The following is a 17,002-nucleotide window of genomic DNA, read 5'->3' on the forward strand; positions in this document are numbered from 1 at the left end:
CAACATTAATGTGTCATCTTATCTTTATCAAACAACATTAATGTGTCATGTTATCTTTATCAAACAACATTAATGTGTCATGTTATCTTTATCAAACAACAGAAGCATCTACGATTTCAAAATTGGTTCATAAGAAATCAAAAAATGAAATAACTCGGTTAAAGTCTCACATTCGTTGAGTTGATCAAATCAATCTTCCCAAGACCTAATACCGTCGTACACCCGTCTTTACCAGGAGAGGGCGCACTATCACGGTGGATTCGCTTCACGGTATTTCTGTCTGGGCTCCTGGTCTGCAGCTTTCCCCTACTCTGCATAATGAGTGCGGGATGCTGTTTCTGACCTGCCCCTTCATCTGCAGCATTTTGGATAAACTGTATTAAACTGCAAATCAAACCGTTTTTCTGAAATGCATGTATTTACTTATTTTCTGAAGGTTTTGTTAATTGGTTGTTGTTTTCCGCGCCCCCTAAAGTTTTCTCCAGGGCTAAAGTTTGAGCGGCCGTGATGAGCATGCGTAATGACGTCACCCGCGTGCTCTCTCCTTGTTGTGGCGATCCTCTCTCTCTCCGGCTGCCGCTGGAGTTAGCTCTACACTGGCGAAGGCAGCGGGCGCCACTGACAGTCGTCCTGTTCAACTTTAGGGACAGATTACTGTGCCTGTTACACTGACAGAGTCTTTCCACTGTGTTTTCGATGCATGGGAGTGTCCCAGGAGCGCGTCAAGGAGAAGGTAGGTCCCCCCCCCCCCGCCGTCCGTCTGTTGGTCCGTCCGAGCCTCCAGTCCAGCCCCGGCCCGTCTACCGCAGTGCAACGGGCGACCGAGAAAACGACCACCGTTAATGGGCCGCGTTACTCTCCTGTAGGCCTAAATCTATTAGTAGAAGATGATTATGACTTGTGTGTGTGGGGAGGGGGCGTATTTGTGCCTGCGTTAAGCCGTAGAGTGCCAGCGGTGCGCGGCGGTGTGTCATACGCGGGTGACTTCATACCTCCGTGTGTACGAGTGCGCAGTGTGCAGACGCCTGTGTCTATGCGCGCTTCACTTCAGCACAGACAGGCAAAGTTAAGGAGATTAACAGCGATTCCCGGCATTAGCCCGCCGATAAGACCTCAAATGCGACAAGAAGTGGGTAATTACTTCTTATAGCAAAATCATGGCAGTCACTCTTATAAAAGGGTTATTGTATAGAGATTTCATTCATGCTGCCGTATCCACGTCTAACCCCATTAATAAGATCGTAATAACATGACTCTCTATGTGGGAAAATTACAATAGACTTGATCATCTGGCTGCACAAACCGGCTTGGGCTTGTCTGAAGACACCGCTGTAAAATACTAACAGCATATAGTGGCGTCTTTTAAATGCTGTATGCCCCACAAAACAGACTGAAAACATATCGTTATAATTACAAAATAGGCAGAAGTATAGGGTTTCAATTGTCTGTTTATAGATTGTTCTGATAGTTTGGGGTAATCTGCCTCAGGATCAATACTTAGACCAACAGAACTTAAAGGAAACATTGTAAATAGATGTATTTGGGTTTGCAGATTGTCATAATGCTTAGATAGATCCCAAAGCTCCACCAGCCGAGAACCACAACGTCACTGGGTTTAGCCTACAGTGATGTCTATCGAGTCAGTTCCCTCTACCTCCGACGTTTCCTCTCCATAGGCTAGTGATAGTTCAGAGGCAGCAACACAAATGTAGCTGTCATCTCTCCCGAGCACTACATCACTACTGACTCCTGGGGCCATGCTAATCTGAAATCACAGTCATCTCTCATCCAGCTCTCTCTGCCATAGCCACGGCCTGTCAGAGCCCCGAGCCACGCTGGACTCCGGTCAAAGAGGCTCAGAGAAACGTGTGCGGTTAAAAACTCCCGTCTTTGTAGTATTTGATGAAATGTTTGTCTACACATAATACAAGACGCAATGATAGATGCACGCAGGACCCAAAGATTCTGTAAGGGAACGGGTCTTTCCACTATAAACTGTGTAGATGTTTGACTTAGTTGATATTAAGTCGAATTGAAGCGATTGGAATAGAATAGAATAGAATAGAATAGAATAGAATAGAATAGAATAGAAGAATACTCATTAACGTCACAAACCAACATATACCCTACATACTAGGACATTGAATGATCACCAGGACTGGATATAATAAAGGTACTTGGAAAATGGTGTCAAAAATCTATGTCTCCTTAACCTTAAAGTGACTATACGGAGTTTTTAAAAATGTTAAAATGAAGTATTCTCCTCCCCTACATGTTCCAGCAATGTCCAAATGTGTAGAACAAGCCCAGACCTGTTCACCACAACTGCCTCTAAATCCTGCACTGTCACTCACAAAGTTGTTAACTTGGGTCCGAAGTGCCCTCATGCACGAGCTTAAAGTGATAGTCTGTAAGATTGCAAAGTGAGGAGATGAGTGATAGTGAAATTTGAAAGTACATTGTGAAGTTCCTCCCCTCCTGATTGGACCAAAAAATCCCTGGTTTGCAAACTTTAAAAAAATAAACAATTCGACTCCCTCCCCCAGGCCGGTTCACAGGAAAGCTTGTCTCATTGGCCAGAGCAATAGGCCATGGATTCTGACGAGTGCAAAGGGAAGGACGTTAAATAAAAAAATATGATTCAATATTACTTTTGTTTCATCAAATTACAGACTGAGACGGTCAATTATACCCAATCTATTAAATGAGTAAAGCATTTAAACTTACAGACTGTTACTTTAATATAGAACCTGCAGTTACGCAAGTAAGACCCGAGGTGGCAGTAGCGAGCTTAAAAAATGACCAACTTGCATCTAGCCCCTTTAAGATAGTAATGTTTTATGCCTGATGGGTGATTGTACTGTACCACAGAAACATTGTTTTCTAGATAATTTTATTAATCATGAATAACATAACACACATATTGAGAAAAGTTTTGTTTATGTACCGGTGTCTTAAACCAAAAAAACGTTAAAGGGACTAACGGAGTTTAAAAATGTCAAAACCACAACTGCCTCTAAAATCCTGCCCTCAAAAGGTTGTTACTTTGGGTCCGAAGTGCCGTCATGCACGAGCTTAATATAGAAGGTGCAGTTACACGTATGACCTGAGGTGGCAGTAGTGAGTATTGAATGACCAACTTGCATCAAGCCCCTTTAAAATATTGGTGCCGAAGAATAAAGAAAGCATTTAGGATTACCTTCTGTGGAGTAAGGCTGGGAGATAAGAAGATAGGAGACTAGAAGACGACAAACAAAGAAGAAGACAAACAGATCCAAACTGGGCTGCTTTGTTTGTTTGTCTTCTGTAGACAACAGTATCAATACTTGTGTTTATGAAGAAAGGACTACAATGTACAGCAGGTGGTTTAGTCCTGTTTAGTTGGACTGCAAATAAACATCTAAGTCCCTTATTTTCTTTGGGCTTCATTTGTGATCCAGATGCAGCATAATCTGAAGGCACGTATTTTTCCATTCTGAGCACACTCCTCTGTTGTAAAACGTAATAGTACCTCAGAGCCGTTCTGCCACACAGACTTAATTAGCTCAGATCTCATTCATCTGCCATTACTGAAGCTTTGTGCAGTTTGTGAGCAGGCAGTAATTGTTAATTCTCCTTTATTATACTTTACTTTTTTAGGTAACATGGAGAGGGTTTGTGTTGTCATTACATGGGAGTAATTGTGCAGCCCTACACTATATAGATATATGTATTATAAGCTCAAAAAGTCAGTTTTCAATCTAATACTGCTCTAATGCTCTTGAATTGTCAGGTTATGATAAATCGTTCTCCTGCTCTTCATTTTGAGTTGGTGTTTTGGAAGCTAGTGTGAGGCCGGGATTGTAAAATACTGCCTTTACAGTTGCTATTAATCTTAAAAAAGAGGCCACTTGTCAGGAGGCAATAGTCAGTGCTGCAGTCATGATTATTTTTCTGTGCCAACGCGCAAAGGCTATGCCCGCAATGCTATATTTCGTGAAGAATTATGCGACTTGACTGTCCCATTTTGAGTGGGGGGGTGAGGAGCGAGGGAGACCCCGCAGACTATGAGGGAGATAACAGAACCGTGAAAAATGACAAAAGGGCGACCTCCAAATGTAAATGTTGAGAGAAGGATGAAGAGAGTTACAGTAGGTCCTTGAAGTGAGAGAAGCGGCTGAACGTTGTGAGAGAAAAAGATGAGACAAGATTCATTTTTCATCCGACGGCAGCTCCAGTCCTGCACCTGCCGCACTTCTGAGAGTCTGCTTTTATGTTGTTCACTCAGGCATGAAATCAACTCAAGGAAATAGACAGATGGACCACAGACTGCTGCTAGTGCAAAAAATAAACTTCCGCTGATTTGAGGATGCAGTCCATGCACATTATTTGACGCTAGAATCCTACACCGTACAGTCTATGATTGTTTGTTCCTGCCTCTGAAGCTGGCTTATAGGAACAGGCCACCATTTTTACACACTGAGATATGTTCTGTGTTCTTCCTTTAACAAATGCTGTGTTTTTTACTCATTTGACGATATTCCTGTCAAACCCGTTGTGGTCTTTCCCCATTCTCCCCCGACTCATATTTAGTTCTCGGTCTTTGTCAGCTTTGAGGCTGAAATATCAGTCAGTGTTTAACCAGAGGCTGTTTTTTTGAAGAAATGACGAACGACCATGACTATTCGCTGTTGCATGGATACTTCGCCCACACACATATGTACACATCACCCATGGCCAAGAATAATCCGCCTCCATTTTACCACCGAGAAATGCGTGATCATTAATATCAAATCATGCCATCCTTCTTCCAACCATTTGAACCAATCAGGGAAAACTTACTGACCGCTGACAGGTGAACTTAACATATTACTGCTTCATTCCTGCTGCATCTGTCAATAATAATGCACTTTATTTACTTACTCGAGTTAGGAGAGTGAGCATTGCATACATAATTTTACCACAGGCGACTGTTGCTGTTGTGCTTCAACGTGCGATCACATTCACAGGTACAAACCGCAAACTGGAATTAAATTAGATTTCAACAGAGAACAGAGAACAAGAACATGCTACTTTAATAGATTGTACCATCTCTCTCTTTCTCTCTATTCTCTATTGCAAACATTTACAGTTGGAGTGATCAAAGACTGAGCGATGGGTCTGGCTCGGGCTGAGAGAGTAATGCCAGCCTCTGACAGATGGTGCCATATTAGGGCTCACTGTTCTCGGGGCGTCTGATGAGTGACTCAATGCATTTGGATGAGGCCTTTCCTTCATTACGTGGCGAATACTGCTCTGACATTAACATTTAATGATGATCATCGACCAGAGTAAAACATGAGTATGTGTTCTTCTCTTGTGTCCCCGCAGACAGCCCTGGTCCTGACTGTTGGGCAGGATGAGTGAGGCAGACGCTCAGTTTTACAGTGTCCAGGTGGGAGACTCCACCTTCACTGTGCTCAAGCGCTACCAGCAGCTCCGCGCTATCGGCTCTGGGGCTCAAGGCATCGTCTGGTGAGAGCCACAAGTTCTTTGAGTGCAAACACTACTACCCTTTTTATAGCTTAATGCCGTTTCATTTTAATTCATGCTAATTTTGAGAAAAAAATATTATATTGTGAAACACCAGTTCACAGTGATTCTCAGCCAGTTCAGCTTTAGTTATTATTGACAATGATCATTTAAAAACAGCAGCTATAAATGTCTTGCTTCATATGTACAGGCTATGATTAATTTATTTCTGTGTCTTCTGTTCTGCAGCTCCGCATTAGACACTGAGCTGGGCATCCCGGTGGCAGTGAAAAAGCTGTGTCGGCCTTTCCAGAACCAGACCCACGCTAAACGGGCCTACAGGGAGTTGGTGCTGCTGAAATGTGTCAACCACAAAAATGTAAGACACACCACTAATAACGCAAGGATTAAAACAAGCCTGGCCACACCCCTCTGTTTATTTATATTTCACAATTTTGAAGTTATTCTTAAATTATTGTGAAATGTATGCTTTTATAGAGGTGCCTTTTTGTGTCACAAGTAATAAATGTGCCATTTTGTTTAAAAAGGAGTTGAGGGAAATGGAATGGGTCTGCAGATGTTGTGTAGGGCTTTGAATACAGCATAATGAAGTTTTGGTTTTCCTTCTGTTTAAAAAAACAAAAACAATCATGCCAACTTCTTTTTTTGCCTTTTAAACGGAAGGAAAACCAAAACTTCATAGTTGAATCTCTTTTTGCTTTAAGTGAAAGTTAGTGTTAGTGTGAAGTGTTGTGCCCTGGGCTGCCTGCTCTGACTGTGCAGTGGCTGTGGATAGAGCAGTGCAGGCTGAGCTAATGCGCTGTCTCTCTTGTTGCAGATCATCCGTCTGATCAATGTATTCACGCCTCAGAAGTCTCTGGAGGAGTTCCAGGACCTGTGAGTGGCGCTTCCTTTCAAAACTCTGTCTCCACTGACCACTATGACTCAGGCAGTTCAGTCAGTCCTCTAGTATCTCTTCCACTTTTACTTTGTATCTATCCTTACAAGCATCACCGTTTACAGCAGCACAGACTGCATTGGCAGAGTTTATGCACTGTCTTCCCCAAGGCCCCATTGTTTCACTTTTTATATTCTCCTGTGCTGCCTTTTTACTGTGTGGGTGTTGTGAATGTTAATGGCCTGCAGTATGTGGGCTAACTCATCGGCCAGTGTTCTGTTTTACATAAAAGTGAGGACAGTGAATTTGCTACAGATATGTCCCACTTCAGGATGATGACTTACAGTATGGTAATGTGATGTTTGCAGATACTTAGTGATGGAGCTGATGGATGCCAGCCTCTGTCAGGTGATCCACATGGACTTGGACCATGAGAGGATGTCCTACCTGCTTTACCAAATCCTCTGTGGCATCAGGCATCTCCACTCTGCAGGCATCATACATAGGGTCAGGATCAGAGCACTGCACATACGGACACAATCAGTGGAAAATATTGTTAAGAAAAGTTTTTGTGGTTTTATTCCACAGGATCTGAAGCCTAGTAACATAGTGGTTAAATCAGATTGCACTCTAAAGATCCTGGACTTTGGCCTGGCCAGGACAGCCTGCACTAACTTCATGATGACTCCGTATGTGGTGACCAGATACTACCGCGCTCCAGAGGTCATCCTGGGCATGAAGTATAAAGAGAATGGTGAGGAGCTTGTTGCACATACTTAAGTTAATTTATGTTTGGGGCAGTTGTGGCTCAGGGATGTATAATTCTTAACCCCACTGTTTACATGTGCGTTCACTGCCTCAGTGGACCTGTGGTCAGTCGGCTGCATTATGGCTGAAATGATCTCTCACAAAGTCCTCTTTCCAGGGAAGGACTGTATCCTTGCTTGTTTATTCTTCTTCTGCCTTTAAATATACTTGTGTATACACATGTTCATGTGTGTTTGAAGGAAAGTTTAAACACGAGTGCATTCAAAGGCACTAAACTGTTCAAAAATTCAAAGCGACCTTAAGTGCTTGTTATTGATACAGCGAGGAGATTCTGCCAGAGCTAAGAGCTTTTCACTTGCCTTTATCTGAAAGAGTAGCAGCAGTTGAGTTAATGGTTCTCATTTGCTACATATATTTGCTGTAAAACAAATAGTCGGGCCAGGAGAAGGAAGAAGGGCAGGGAGGCTTAGCCCGTGTCTGTATGCTGTGAGCGCACACCCACAGAGAGAGAGGCGCACAGCTGTGTAAACTGATAAGGCCAGAGAAAGGCCCAGGAGGCTGCGGCTGTTTCGCAAGTCTCCCAGAAAAGAAGAGCTGAAGATGAATAGGCTGGACCAAAGAACTGACAAAATGAGGCAAAGTCAAGCCGGTGCATTCTGTGGTTGTTTTGCCCAAAGCCAGAGTGTATGGTTGTAGCATGCAGTCGTCCATGTGCCTGACCTTCACACCATCTTGTTCTGTCCCGTTAACGCTGTGCACCATTGTATTGAATATATCTGTCCTCGTGTTTGTGCTGTGTGTCTCTCAGTGGACATCTGGTCGGTGGGGTGCATTATGGGAGAAATGGTGAAAGGCAGCGTCATCTTCCAGGGGACCGACCGTATCCTTCACGCCACCGTGCTGTTGTCTCACACCATCACACCTCCCCCAGAAAGAAACACTTTTGCTTTTGATTTATTGTGTCCTTGTTTTCCCAGTCTTATCTTCAGTCACTCTGGACATTTGGATGCTCCTCTCTTTGTGTTTGTGTTTCTGACATCACCTGCGAGTGCGCGAGGGCTGCACAACATATTGCCGCTTCATGATTCATGACTGCAATCTTAGCTGAAGAAATAACTAAAAAACAAGTCAATAATTAGACTGAGATTTAAAAATAAAAGGCATGGTAAATTAAACGCTCAAACTTTTTGTATTTTTTTATTTAGTCTTTAAGAATTGATTTGTATTTTCTTGGAACAAAGTGTGTCCATTCGTAGGATATTGATTTGTTACCAGAATATTCAATTCAAACATTGCAATTTTTTTCTTAAATTGTGCAGCCCTATTGTGCTCTTTTAACACATACCCTTTTATCAGCAGGCCCTGTTTGCAGAGTCTGTCCTGTCATCTGAATAATTAAGAGCAAAGAAAAGCTTTGAAAAGTATTGACCAAAAAGTACAGTTTATTCAAATAGTTTATTCTACACTAGGTCTGTATATTGCTGTTGTTGACTCTAGCTGTTGCATTTGCTTGTATCTTCATATTGGCTGTTTTCAGAATCTGGAAAGTGATGTTTTTTCACACTGTCAGATGGGGCAGGAGGCAGACTTTGTGTAAATTCATAAGAAAGATCCACAAATCCAGAAATGGCAAACCACAAATGGCGAATCTGATTATTATTATTATTGAAACGATCTAAATCCACACTATCCAACTTCACCCCAAAATGAGAATATTGACAATCGATATGTCTCTTCCCCCCCATCGCAATAAAAAATTAAAGCTCTGCTATCATCTGAAACCCTGCGGTAAATGCATCAGGTTTTTCCATAACTAGCTGCTCAGATATCGACCAGTGGAATAAAGTAATTGAGGTCCTGGGCACGCCCAGTCTGGAGTTTATGAACCGCCTGATGGAGACTGTCAGAAACTATGTTATGAACAAGCCTCAGTATCCAGGAGTCAGCTTCTCCGAACTGTTTCCGGACTGGGCTTTCCCCTCAGAGACTGAGCACGACAAACTCAAAAGTAAGATCCCTATATACACTCATTTATAATTCTCTTATGATGCACTGGTTCAGGGGTCTCCAATCTTTTTACACAGTGAGCTGTTTTTACATACCAAAACATCAGAGAGCTACTTACGCTTCTAAGACACTTGTGGGATTGAGGAAGAGTTCACACTGGAGAGTTCGTAACCAAAATTAAAGCAAATGACTTGAATTTGGTCCCCATCCATTACTTTATTTGACTAAATAAAAGTAATGGATGGGATACTTTATGGATACTTTATTTGACTAAATAAAGTGGTGCAGATTCTGTTCAAAATCTCAAATGTGACTTGTCTTGCGCGTGTAGAAATATAGAAAGCCTTTGGTGAGCAACCAAAAAAGACCTGGAGAGCTGCTGGATGGAGATCCCTGCACTAGTTTTTAACAAATACATTTCCATCGCCATTTCCATTCAGCAACTGTGCTGTAGAGTAAAGTGGTGCCATAAATTTTATGTATTCCTACCTTTGAACAAGAGATTCCCTGTGTATGTGTAATTTCAGTTTTTTATGCATAATATACAACTGTGATTATCTTGATCTTTTTTAGCTTCTGTCACTCAAACACTGTGTTGTAAATGCGCACAGCCTACTGTACCCGAACACCTAAAAGTATATACTACTGAATTTTAGCCTCAGATTTGGAGGTTCCCCCTGAGTGCTAAATTTAGCGCCACATTACCAGAAATCTTACTCAACATCGCCCAGTCGTGTCATGGTGCTGCTGTTGCCTTGGTAACGCTGTCCTCTTCACTGTTGCCATAACAGCGTGTCAGGCCCGGGACCTGTTGTCCAAAATGCTGGTCATTGATCCCGAGTGCCGCATCTCAGTGGAGGAAGCCCTCAATCACCCCTATATCCACGTGTGGTACGACCCGGGGGAGGCGGACGCGGTGAGCCACGTTCACTTTTATCGCTACTATGCCAGCTTTGTACAGAGCCTCTTGATTTGGGATTTATCTTTGCCGTTTGTTCATGTCTTGTTCCACAGCCTCCTCCTCAGATCTCAGATAAGCAGCTGGAGGAGAGGGAGCACAGTATTGAGCAGTGGAAAGGTAGGAAACACTCCCCTCTGGAGGAAACATGACTATACTGCAGCCATTTATGCAAATTTAATCTTTCTTCTGTCATTCAATAATTGACGTTTTCCGTTCGCAGAGCTCATTTATGAGGAAGTGATAGACTGGGAAGAGAGGAATAAGAATGGACTGATGAAAGAAGATTGCTCAGGTTTGTAAAAAACATCTTACAGTTTATCTATTCAAAGTCAATCAATTGTCCTTCCCTGTCATTAAGGGCTGGTCGGTATGACAAATAAAAACTAATAATAATAGTTAAACAAAGGAAAAGATTATTAACTCATATTGATCAGTCTCAATTTTTGATCCTGTTTATTCTTCTAATAATAAAAACAGATCATGTCCTTATAGCATTTCTTTAACTGTGCTAGTAAAAACTAGTTTCATCTCCCTTCCAGCAATTGAACCTACCTGTTTGATATATGTTTATTATTTTTGAATTAACAAAACAACATAGCAAAAAGGTGGTAGAGTCCCAATCACTTAAGATTGTCCAACGTCATGATGACTGGTTGCCAGATCTTGGTAGAAGCCGCAAGTTGATTAGACAATTAGACATTTTCTCCAGATGTAGCACATTTCCCTGTTTTTTTAGCCACATTCAAAAGAAGGGGTTTGTCTGACTTCCAACACATCATTATCATCTTCCGGGCCAATATTGTACAAATTGATATGCTTGTACCTCTTTTTTTTTATTCTTGCCCACTCCAAATCAGCCACACCAAACAAAAGTGTAAGTGAGAACCGTTTGGCCAATCACCTTATTGAGGAAGTCAAATATGCTGTAATTTATGGCAGTGAACAAAAAGATGTGATAATTTTCCCTGATTCGCTAGACATTGGACACACATATCTGAAACATTCTTATAAATCTTTTTCAATTTGGTGATAGAGAAGTGCAATCTATGAACAGCCTTACACTGTATAAGAGCATGTCTGGCATTTATAGAGAGAAACACGCGTTTCCAATGACATCACGTACAGCCATTTTGAATACCGAAGTAGCATTAAGCAGTACTACGACAGTCAGGATGAAAATGAAAGAAAACTGACTGACAATGGAATTTTTATATAACGGTCAAACCCAGCCCCAGAGACGCACGTGTATGTGAAATAACCAGAAAATGTGGCACAGACATTGCAGCTCTGTCCGTCGAGCTACAGCAGGATTTACTAAAGATCTGCTTCACTCCTCAGACTAGATTAACCCATCAAAGAGGAAGCAGAAAAGCTCTTCTCAGTCTGAGTGTTAGCATGCTACCGATTAGCAACTGTCAACCATTGACAGTTGATTCAATCAACTGCCAATGGCTTCAGCACGATAAACACATGTGTGGCTTACATCTATGAACACTGAGGAAATAAGCTGTTGAAGCTAAATGCTAACCGATAGTATGCTAATGTCTTGAGCAGCTTAAACACTGACTCACTGGTTTCTTCACAGAAACGTGCGCTCTCTGGAGCTGTGTTTTTACTTTTATCTATTTGAACAATGATCACGAGTCCATTAAAATGCAATCAGTTGTCTTTTGTTTTTCGTCCTGAGTGGAGATATTGTTACATGTTGTAGTACTGCATAATTCTACTTCGGTATTCAAAATGGCCACCATAACAACAAAAGTCACATGACTGAAAGTATGTACACAGTATAATTTCTAAAAAAAAAAAAATCTGTCCTAAATGTATGTGCCCAATTCCTCCTGCCACTGACCCCTGAAAATGTCAGAGGGTGGACTTTGTATACTTCATAAAACCTTGTAGAAGAAGTAGCAATAAAAAGCACCTTTAGCATATGGTTTAATAGACATAAATTGCACGTTCTTTTTATACTATATATACTATATAACTTGAGCTGCCTCTGCATGTATTCTCTTTTTCCTTATTCTTGATTTTTATTATGCCTTGTTTTTGTATCTCTAGATTTTTGTTGATGTTTGTCATCCATTTTATCTGAAGCACTTTGGGCATCTGTTGTTGTAAATGTAAATTGTAAATAAAGCTGCCCTTGACTTATTGACACTATAATAATTATTACCCTTTACAAATCTCTCCTCCTCGCGGTCCACGTCAGTCCTCAATATTTGAAATTTATGTTAAATTTCATCATATTTCGAAATAAGATTCACTGCGCGGCCTTTGCGTTTATTCAAAGCCTGTAGCTCTCTGACAGTGCACCTGTTGGTTTCCATTGCCTTGTGTTGCAGATGCGGTGTCGGGTTCCGCCTCCCAGTCATCCTCGGCCAATGACATTTCGTCCATGTCCACGGAGCACACCTTGGCTTCTGACACAGACAGCAGCAGCATAGACACACTGACCGGCCCGCTCGACGAGTGAGGCGCCCGGAAAACGCCTGGATACCGCCCGGATACTGCCCGGATACCGCCCTCCGCCCATTTCCCTGCAATAGGTTGTGTTCATGTCTGTCGTCTCTACATCCTAAAGAGCCCCCGGTTTGACATGGAGGCGATTGAGGTTTGAGTCGTTCACATTTCTGTATTTACTGGCCTTATCCAAATGACACAATTCCAGTTTTTGCGGCAGTGGCTAAAGTATTCAATCATACAGCCTTGAATATATGAAGGTGAGGGAACTACAAGGCAACAGATAAATAAATAAATGTGTGCAGTCAATCCCCAACAAAAACAAACGTTAGATTTTATTCCACATGAAAGTTTACATCATCAAATCTACAACCTGAACGCAACCTATTCCTTTCAGCCGTCAGCATTGTCCATCTTTATACTCAAGTAATAGGTCTATTTTTCTATTTTCTTTCCGTGTGTGAGCTGGATTTGATGCGCTGTTATGAATCTCTGTTTTGACTGCTCCCGTAAGGTCAAATCTATGGTAAAATGGTTCTTGGTTGACGTTGCATAAGAGTGTATTCTTTTTTCAGGTTGTTAAAAGTCTGAAACATGTTTTGTCAGTTTAAATGCATGCATATATTTGATTTTGTTGTTGTTGTTGTTTTTTTAGAAAGATTCTCTTTATTTTATTTTTTTTACTGACTTTTAACTGAGACAAAACTGACTGCAGGTGCCAATTCTCCTGCATGCAACGCCAAAACGAACAAAGAGTTTCTCCAATTTCAATATCAATATTCACTTTGATGGATTGTGTAAAAAAATCAATAGAATAAGATCCTTGTGATTTCAAGTTCCAATATTTTTGAGACCTAATCTAGACTTTGACTTTTCTGGTCTCTTGTACTGTAAAAACATTGTCATGGGACAAGTGTTCTTTAGCTATGATTTGTCTATGTTTACAAAGAGGTATTTCAATTCCCTTGCTGTATACTACACAGCCCCCATTCACACAAGGTACTGACTATCTGGTTTTGTTACCCAAAAAAAAGTCCACAGTAATTTAGTCAATTTGGTCAGATTTGTGGAGTATTTATTTTTGTGTTCTTGCAAAATGTTGCACACTATCAGCTCTGGGCCCATAGGGATTGCTCTGTAATTTTGTGCATGGACTGCTCCTTTTCTAAACCATTCCTCAGTGCTATAGAACAGTAACAATACCAAGTTATCCGTAAAAAAAAATCATGCATCCTATGAGCAGACAAACACAACATCTGTGTTTAACTTGCATGGCAACTTTACACTGTAGTTATAAATACTATCTCTGATCTGGTCAGGTTTTATTAACAGTTTGTTGTTGTGGTTAAAATCTCTTTTGTGTTTTTGCGTCGTTAGCCTCTGCGTGTGATAGTGTTGTCATATGTACAGTGTAGCACTCGTTCATGATCCCGCTCAGTCCACTAAGCCCAAAGACAAGTGTTTCTGAAGAGGACAGTCCTGAATGAGATTCTGGGTGTACAGTGTCTGTACATCTAGACTTGTATAAACTGTAACGCTGCTTTCTGCAGATATGATTGCACAATGTGATGGATAAGCGAGACACTAAAGAGTCGCTGCAGACTCATGCACTTGTATGTATTCATTTCATTTTAATGAAAGACCTTATTTCGTCAGTCTTGCCTTAAATGACCCAAAATGTGGTCAGTTCACTCAAAAATAAAAACAGAGTGTCATCCTACTCATAATATCTGTTGTTTTTGTCTGTCTTTATAGTTATATAGATTTGTATTTCATTATTTCACTGTTAGATTTCATGGTGGCATATAGAGGTCATGCAGTTGACACTCAGTCGCTGTATATAAATTGTGACTCCCTTCTCTCAGTGATACATCAAGGAGATTGTTGCAGGCTTGAAAGAGGTACACAAAGTTTGTCATTTCATTTAAAAGAAAAAAAAAACCTTCATCAAAAGCTCTTAGCAATGTACTCTGTTTTCTTGGCCTCTTTGTTGAGTTCCCCAAAAGTGTCAAAGAACTGATCCATATCCCTTTGCAGAGCGGCATTGTGTTGTTCGGCCGCGGCTCGGGCCCTTTCCGACTCGATGATTTTAGCTTGAACGATCTGGTACCAGTGACGCTGCTGTGTGAGGCTGGACTTCAGACGAATTACCTCCACCTGTAGCTCCTCATTTCTGTGCTCCAGGCTGTGTGCAGAACAGCAGATACAAGAAAATATGAGAACCTGTTTCCATTCAAAGTTAGTTGGCACATTATAATTGATCCTGATGAACCACTCATCAGATTAGTGTGACCTTACAGTGAGACCTGCTCTGTCTATTTCTGAAATAAATGAGACATGTGTTGTGTCTAGGTCAGCACCGTAGCCTCCCAAATTAGCTCTCTCTCCAGTGTCACAGGCTCAGTGTACAGGCCACTGCAACATGCCGGGCTTCTCACTAAAACATAATTACTGTTATGATTTCAATGATTTTTTCATATTATATTGTCTGCAGATCGCCATTATCAAACTAAATCCATGATACAAAAATGTAACGGTTGAAACAACTAATAACGCTGTAGGTCTGGAAAATAAGCAGCAAGTGAATGCATCTAAAAAAAAACCTGTCCCAGGCTAAACAGGATGTAAGGCCAGAGGTTGAGGCCGAAACCAGAGCTCAACTGAGTTCCCAAACACTGTCCTGGGAAAGTTCTGGGAACTGCACTTCAATAGTCAACTGATTATTAAAGCCAGACACTTAGATCAGTGCACTTCGGGCTACAGAGCATGTTGCCTGGTACCTCGTAATGCGCTGCTCGTACTCCTCACTCTGTCGCACGATCTGCTGCTGTAGGCTGGTGAGCAGACTGCGCAGGGCACTGGCTGAGGGGTCTGCTACAGGCACAGGAGGGGGCAGCCGCTCCAAAGTCTCCTCTGCAGGCCAGGGCTCAGTCTGACACACCTGGGAGCACTGCTCTGGCTCCTGGTCCGGGAGGTAGTCCAGGTCTTTGGACTCAGGCAGGATGATCTCACAGGAGGACCAGGGGCTCCGCTCCAGACTCTCCGCCTCAGGCTCGGGTCCTGGGACCTGTTGTGGGACCCAGGCCTGGTACATGTGCTCCTGTGTTTCCATGGCAAAGACCAGCAGGTTGTCAGGGGTAACAGCCTCTGGGATGTTGTCATAGAAGGACAGGGCGCTCCTGTGTTCAGTGCTGTGTGATGGACTGGGGCTTCGTTTCCGAGGACTTCTGTCCAGTTCTCTCCAGAGGATTCCCTGCTCACTGTCTCCTCCTCTCGCCCCCAGCTTTGCTCCATATCCTGGACGTCCCATAACTCCTCTCCAGCTACAGTAACTGTGGTCTGGCCACAGGCCAGGCCCTCGTGCTTCTCCAGTCACTGTGGCACCCAGATCCACTGCTGGGACCAGCCCAGGCTGAGGGCTGCAGGGTCCCAGGACAGTGGGCTGCTGAACCCTACGCTCCATGTGGCTGTCTTTGCTCTTCCTGCTTTGGGCATGGGGCAGGCAGTTGTCGTATATAGGGTCTGAGGAGCAGGCGCTGCCTGTGGGGGTCTCAACAGGAAGACAGTGCAGCTCCATGGTCCCATTCAGATTTGAGCTCCTCCCCCCGTGTGTCCCGGCTTCAGGAGCTTCTTAAGGGCTCTTCATGAAGAAGTCCTCCTCAGGCTGGCTGTGTGCCGTGAGCCTGATGCTGATACTTTGAGTGGTCAGGTTGTAGTACGACTGCAGCCAACACTCCTCAGTGCTGTGTGTGTCTTTAAGATGGGTCTCAGCTGTGACTTCACAGCTTCTGAGTGAGGGAGCAGCCTGTAACAGAGTCCGCCTCATTCCTAAAGACAGTCACACATAACTGCAACCACAGAAATAGACAGTGGCCAAGGGCCACACACAATGAACCCAACCATCTCTCATATATAATCATCCTAATGTAATGATAATGTAACAACAACAACAACAACAACAACAACAACAACAACAACAACAACAATAATAATAATAATAATAATAATAATAATAAAAACAATAATGTTTTTTGTTGTCTCAACAACTCTACTCTCACCTGAGCCTATTGGTCTGCCCTGGAGTATCATTAATATTATTAACATAATTATAATCATTATATAATAATAATAATAATAATAATAATAATAATAATAATAATAATAATAATAATAATAATAATAATGGTTATTTTTAATTATTATTATTATAATTATTATTATATAAAGTCTCCCTCGGTATGTGAATATTGCGTTCACTCAAAGAAACAGAAACATTCAACAAAGTTGTAGTATATGCCTAAAATGTCAAAACCACTACTGTCCACAAGGTGGCGACATGCACAATATTATCAGATTTTGCCTTTGGTGTATTTTCATAGAATCACTGGCAGTGCATTCACAGTCTGAAAGCCTTT

The 17,002-nt window shown here is 42.1% G+C and overlaps 2 protein-coding genes across 3 annotated transcripts; one reads left to right on the top strand and one right to left on the bottom strand.

Moving 5' to 3' along the window:
- The first annotated feature begins 536 nt into the window (after window positions 1–536).
- On the top strand, window positions 537–12,788 carry mapk9 (mitogen-activated protein kinase 9). Of its 2 annotated transcripts, none has more exons than XM_079556480.1 (12): window positions 537–733; window positions 5,350–5,493; window positions 5,740–5,869; window positions 6,329–6,387; window positions 6,757–6,895; window positions 6,977–7,142; window positions 7,965–8,036; window positions 8,982–9,164; window positions 9,955–10,079; window positions 10,178–10,241; window positions 10,345–10,416; window positions 12,470–12,788. In XM_079556480.1, the coding sequence occupies exons 2-12, from the start codon at window positions 5,378–5,380 to the stop codon at window positions 12,598–12,600; spliced, it is 1,257 nt and encodes a 418-aa protein (XP_079412606.1). In that variant the 5' UTR covers window positions 537–733; window positions 5,350–5,377; the 3' UTR covers window positions 12,601–12,788. The 2 variants fall into 2 exon arrangements, with proteins under 2 accessions (XP_079412606.1, XP_079412605.1); XM_079556479.1 differs by lacking the exon at window positions 7,965–8,036 and adding an exon at window positions 7,251–7,322 and having other exon boundaries at window positions 538–733.
- Window positions 12,789–13,150: 362 nt separating this feature from the next.
- On the bottom strand, window positions 13,151–16,664 carry LOC306963044 (uncharacterized protein). The gene is made up of 2 exons (XM_079556483.1): window positions 15,368–16,664; window positions 13,151–14,772 (listed from the first exon to the last, which is right to left on the bottom strand). Exons 1-2 carry the CDS (start codon window positions 16,162–16,164, stop codon window positions 14,535–14,537), a joined length of 1,035 nt encoding a protein of 344 aa, XP_079412609.1. The 5' UTR covers window positions 16,165–16,664; the 3' UTR covers window positions 13,151–14,534.
- Between the last annotated feature and the right edge of the window lie 338 nt (window positions 16,665–17,002).

Source organism: Gobius niger (assembly GCF_951799975.1).
Source record: "Gobius niger genome assembly, chromosome: 5".
Classification (NCBI taxonomy): Eukaryota; Metazoa; Chordata; class Actinopteri; order Gobiiformes; family Gobiidae; genus Gobius; species Gobius niger.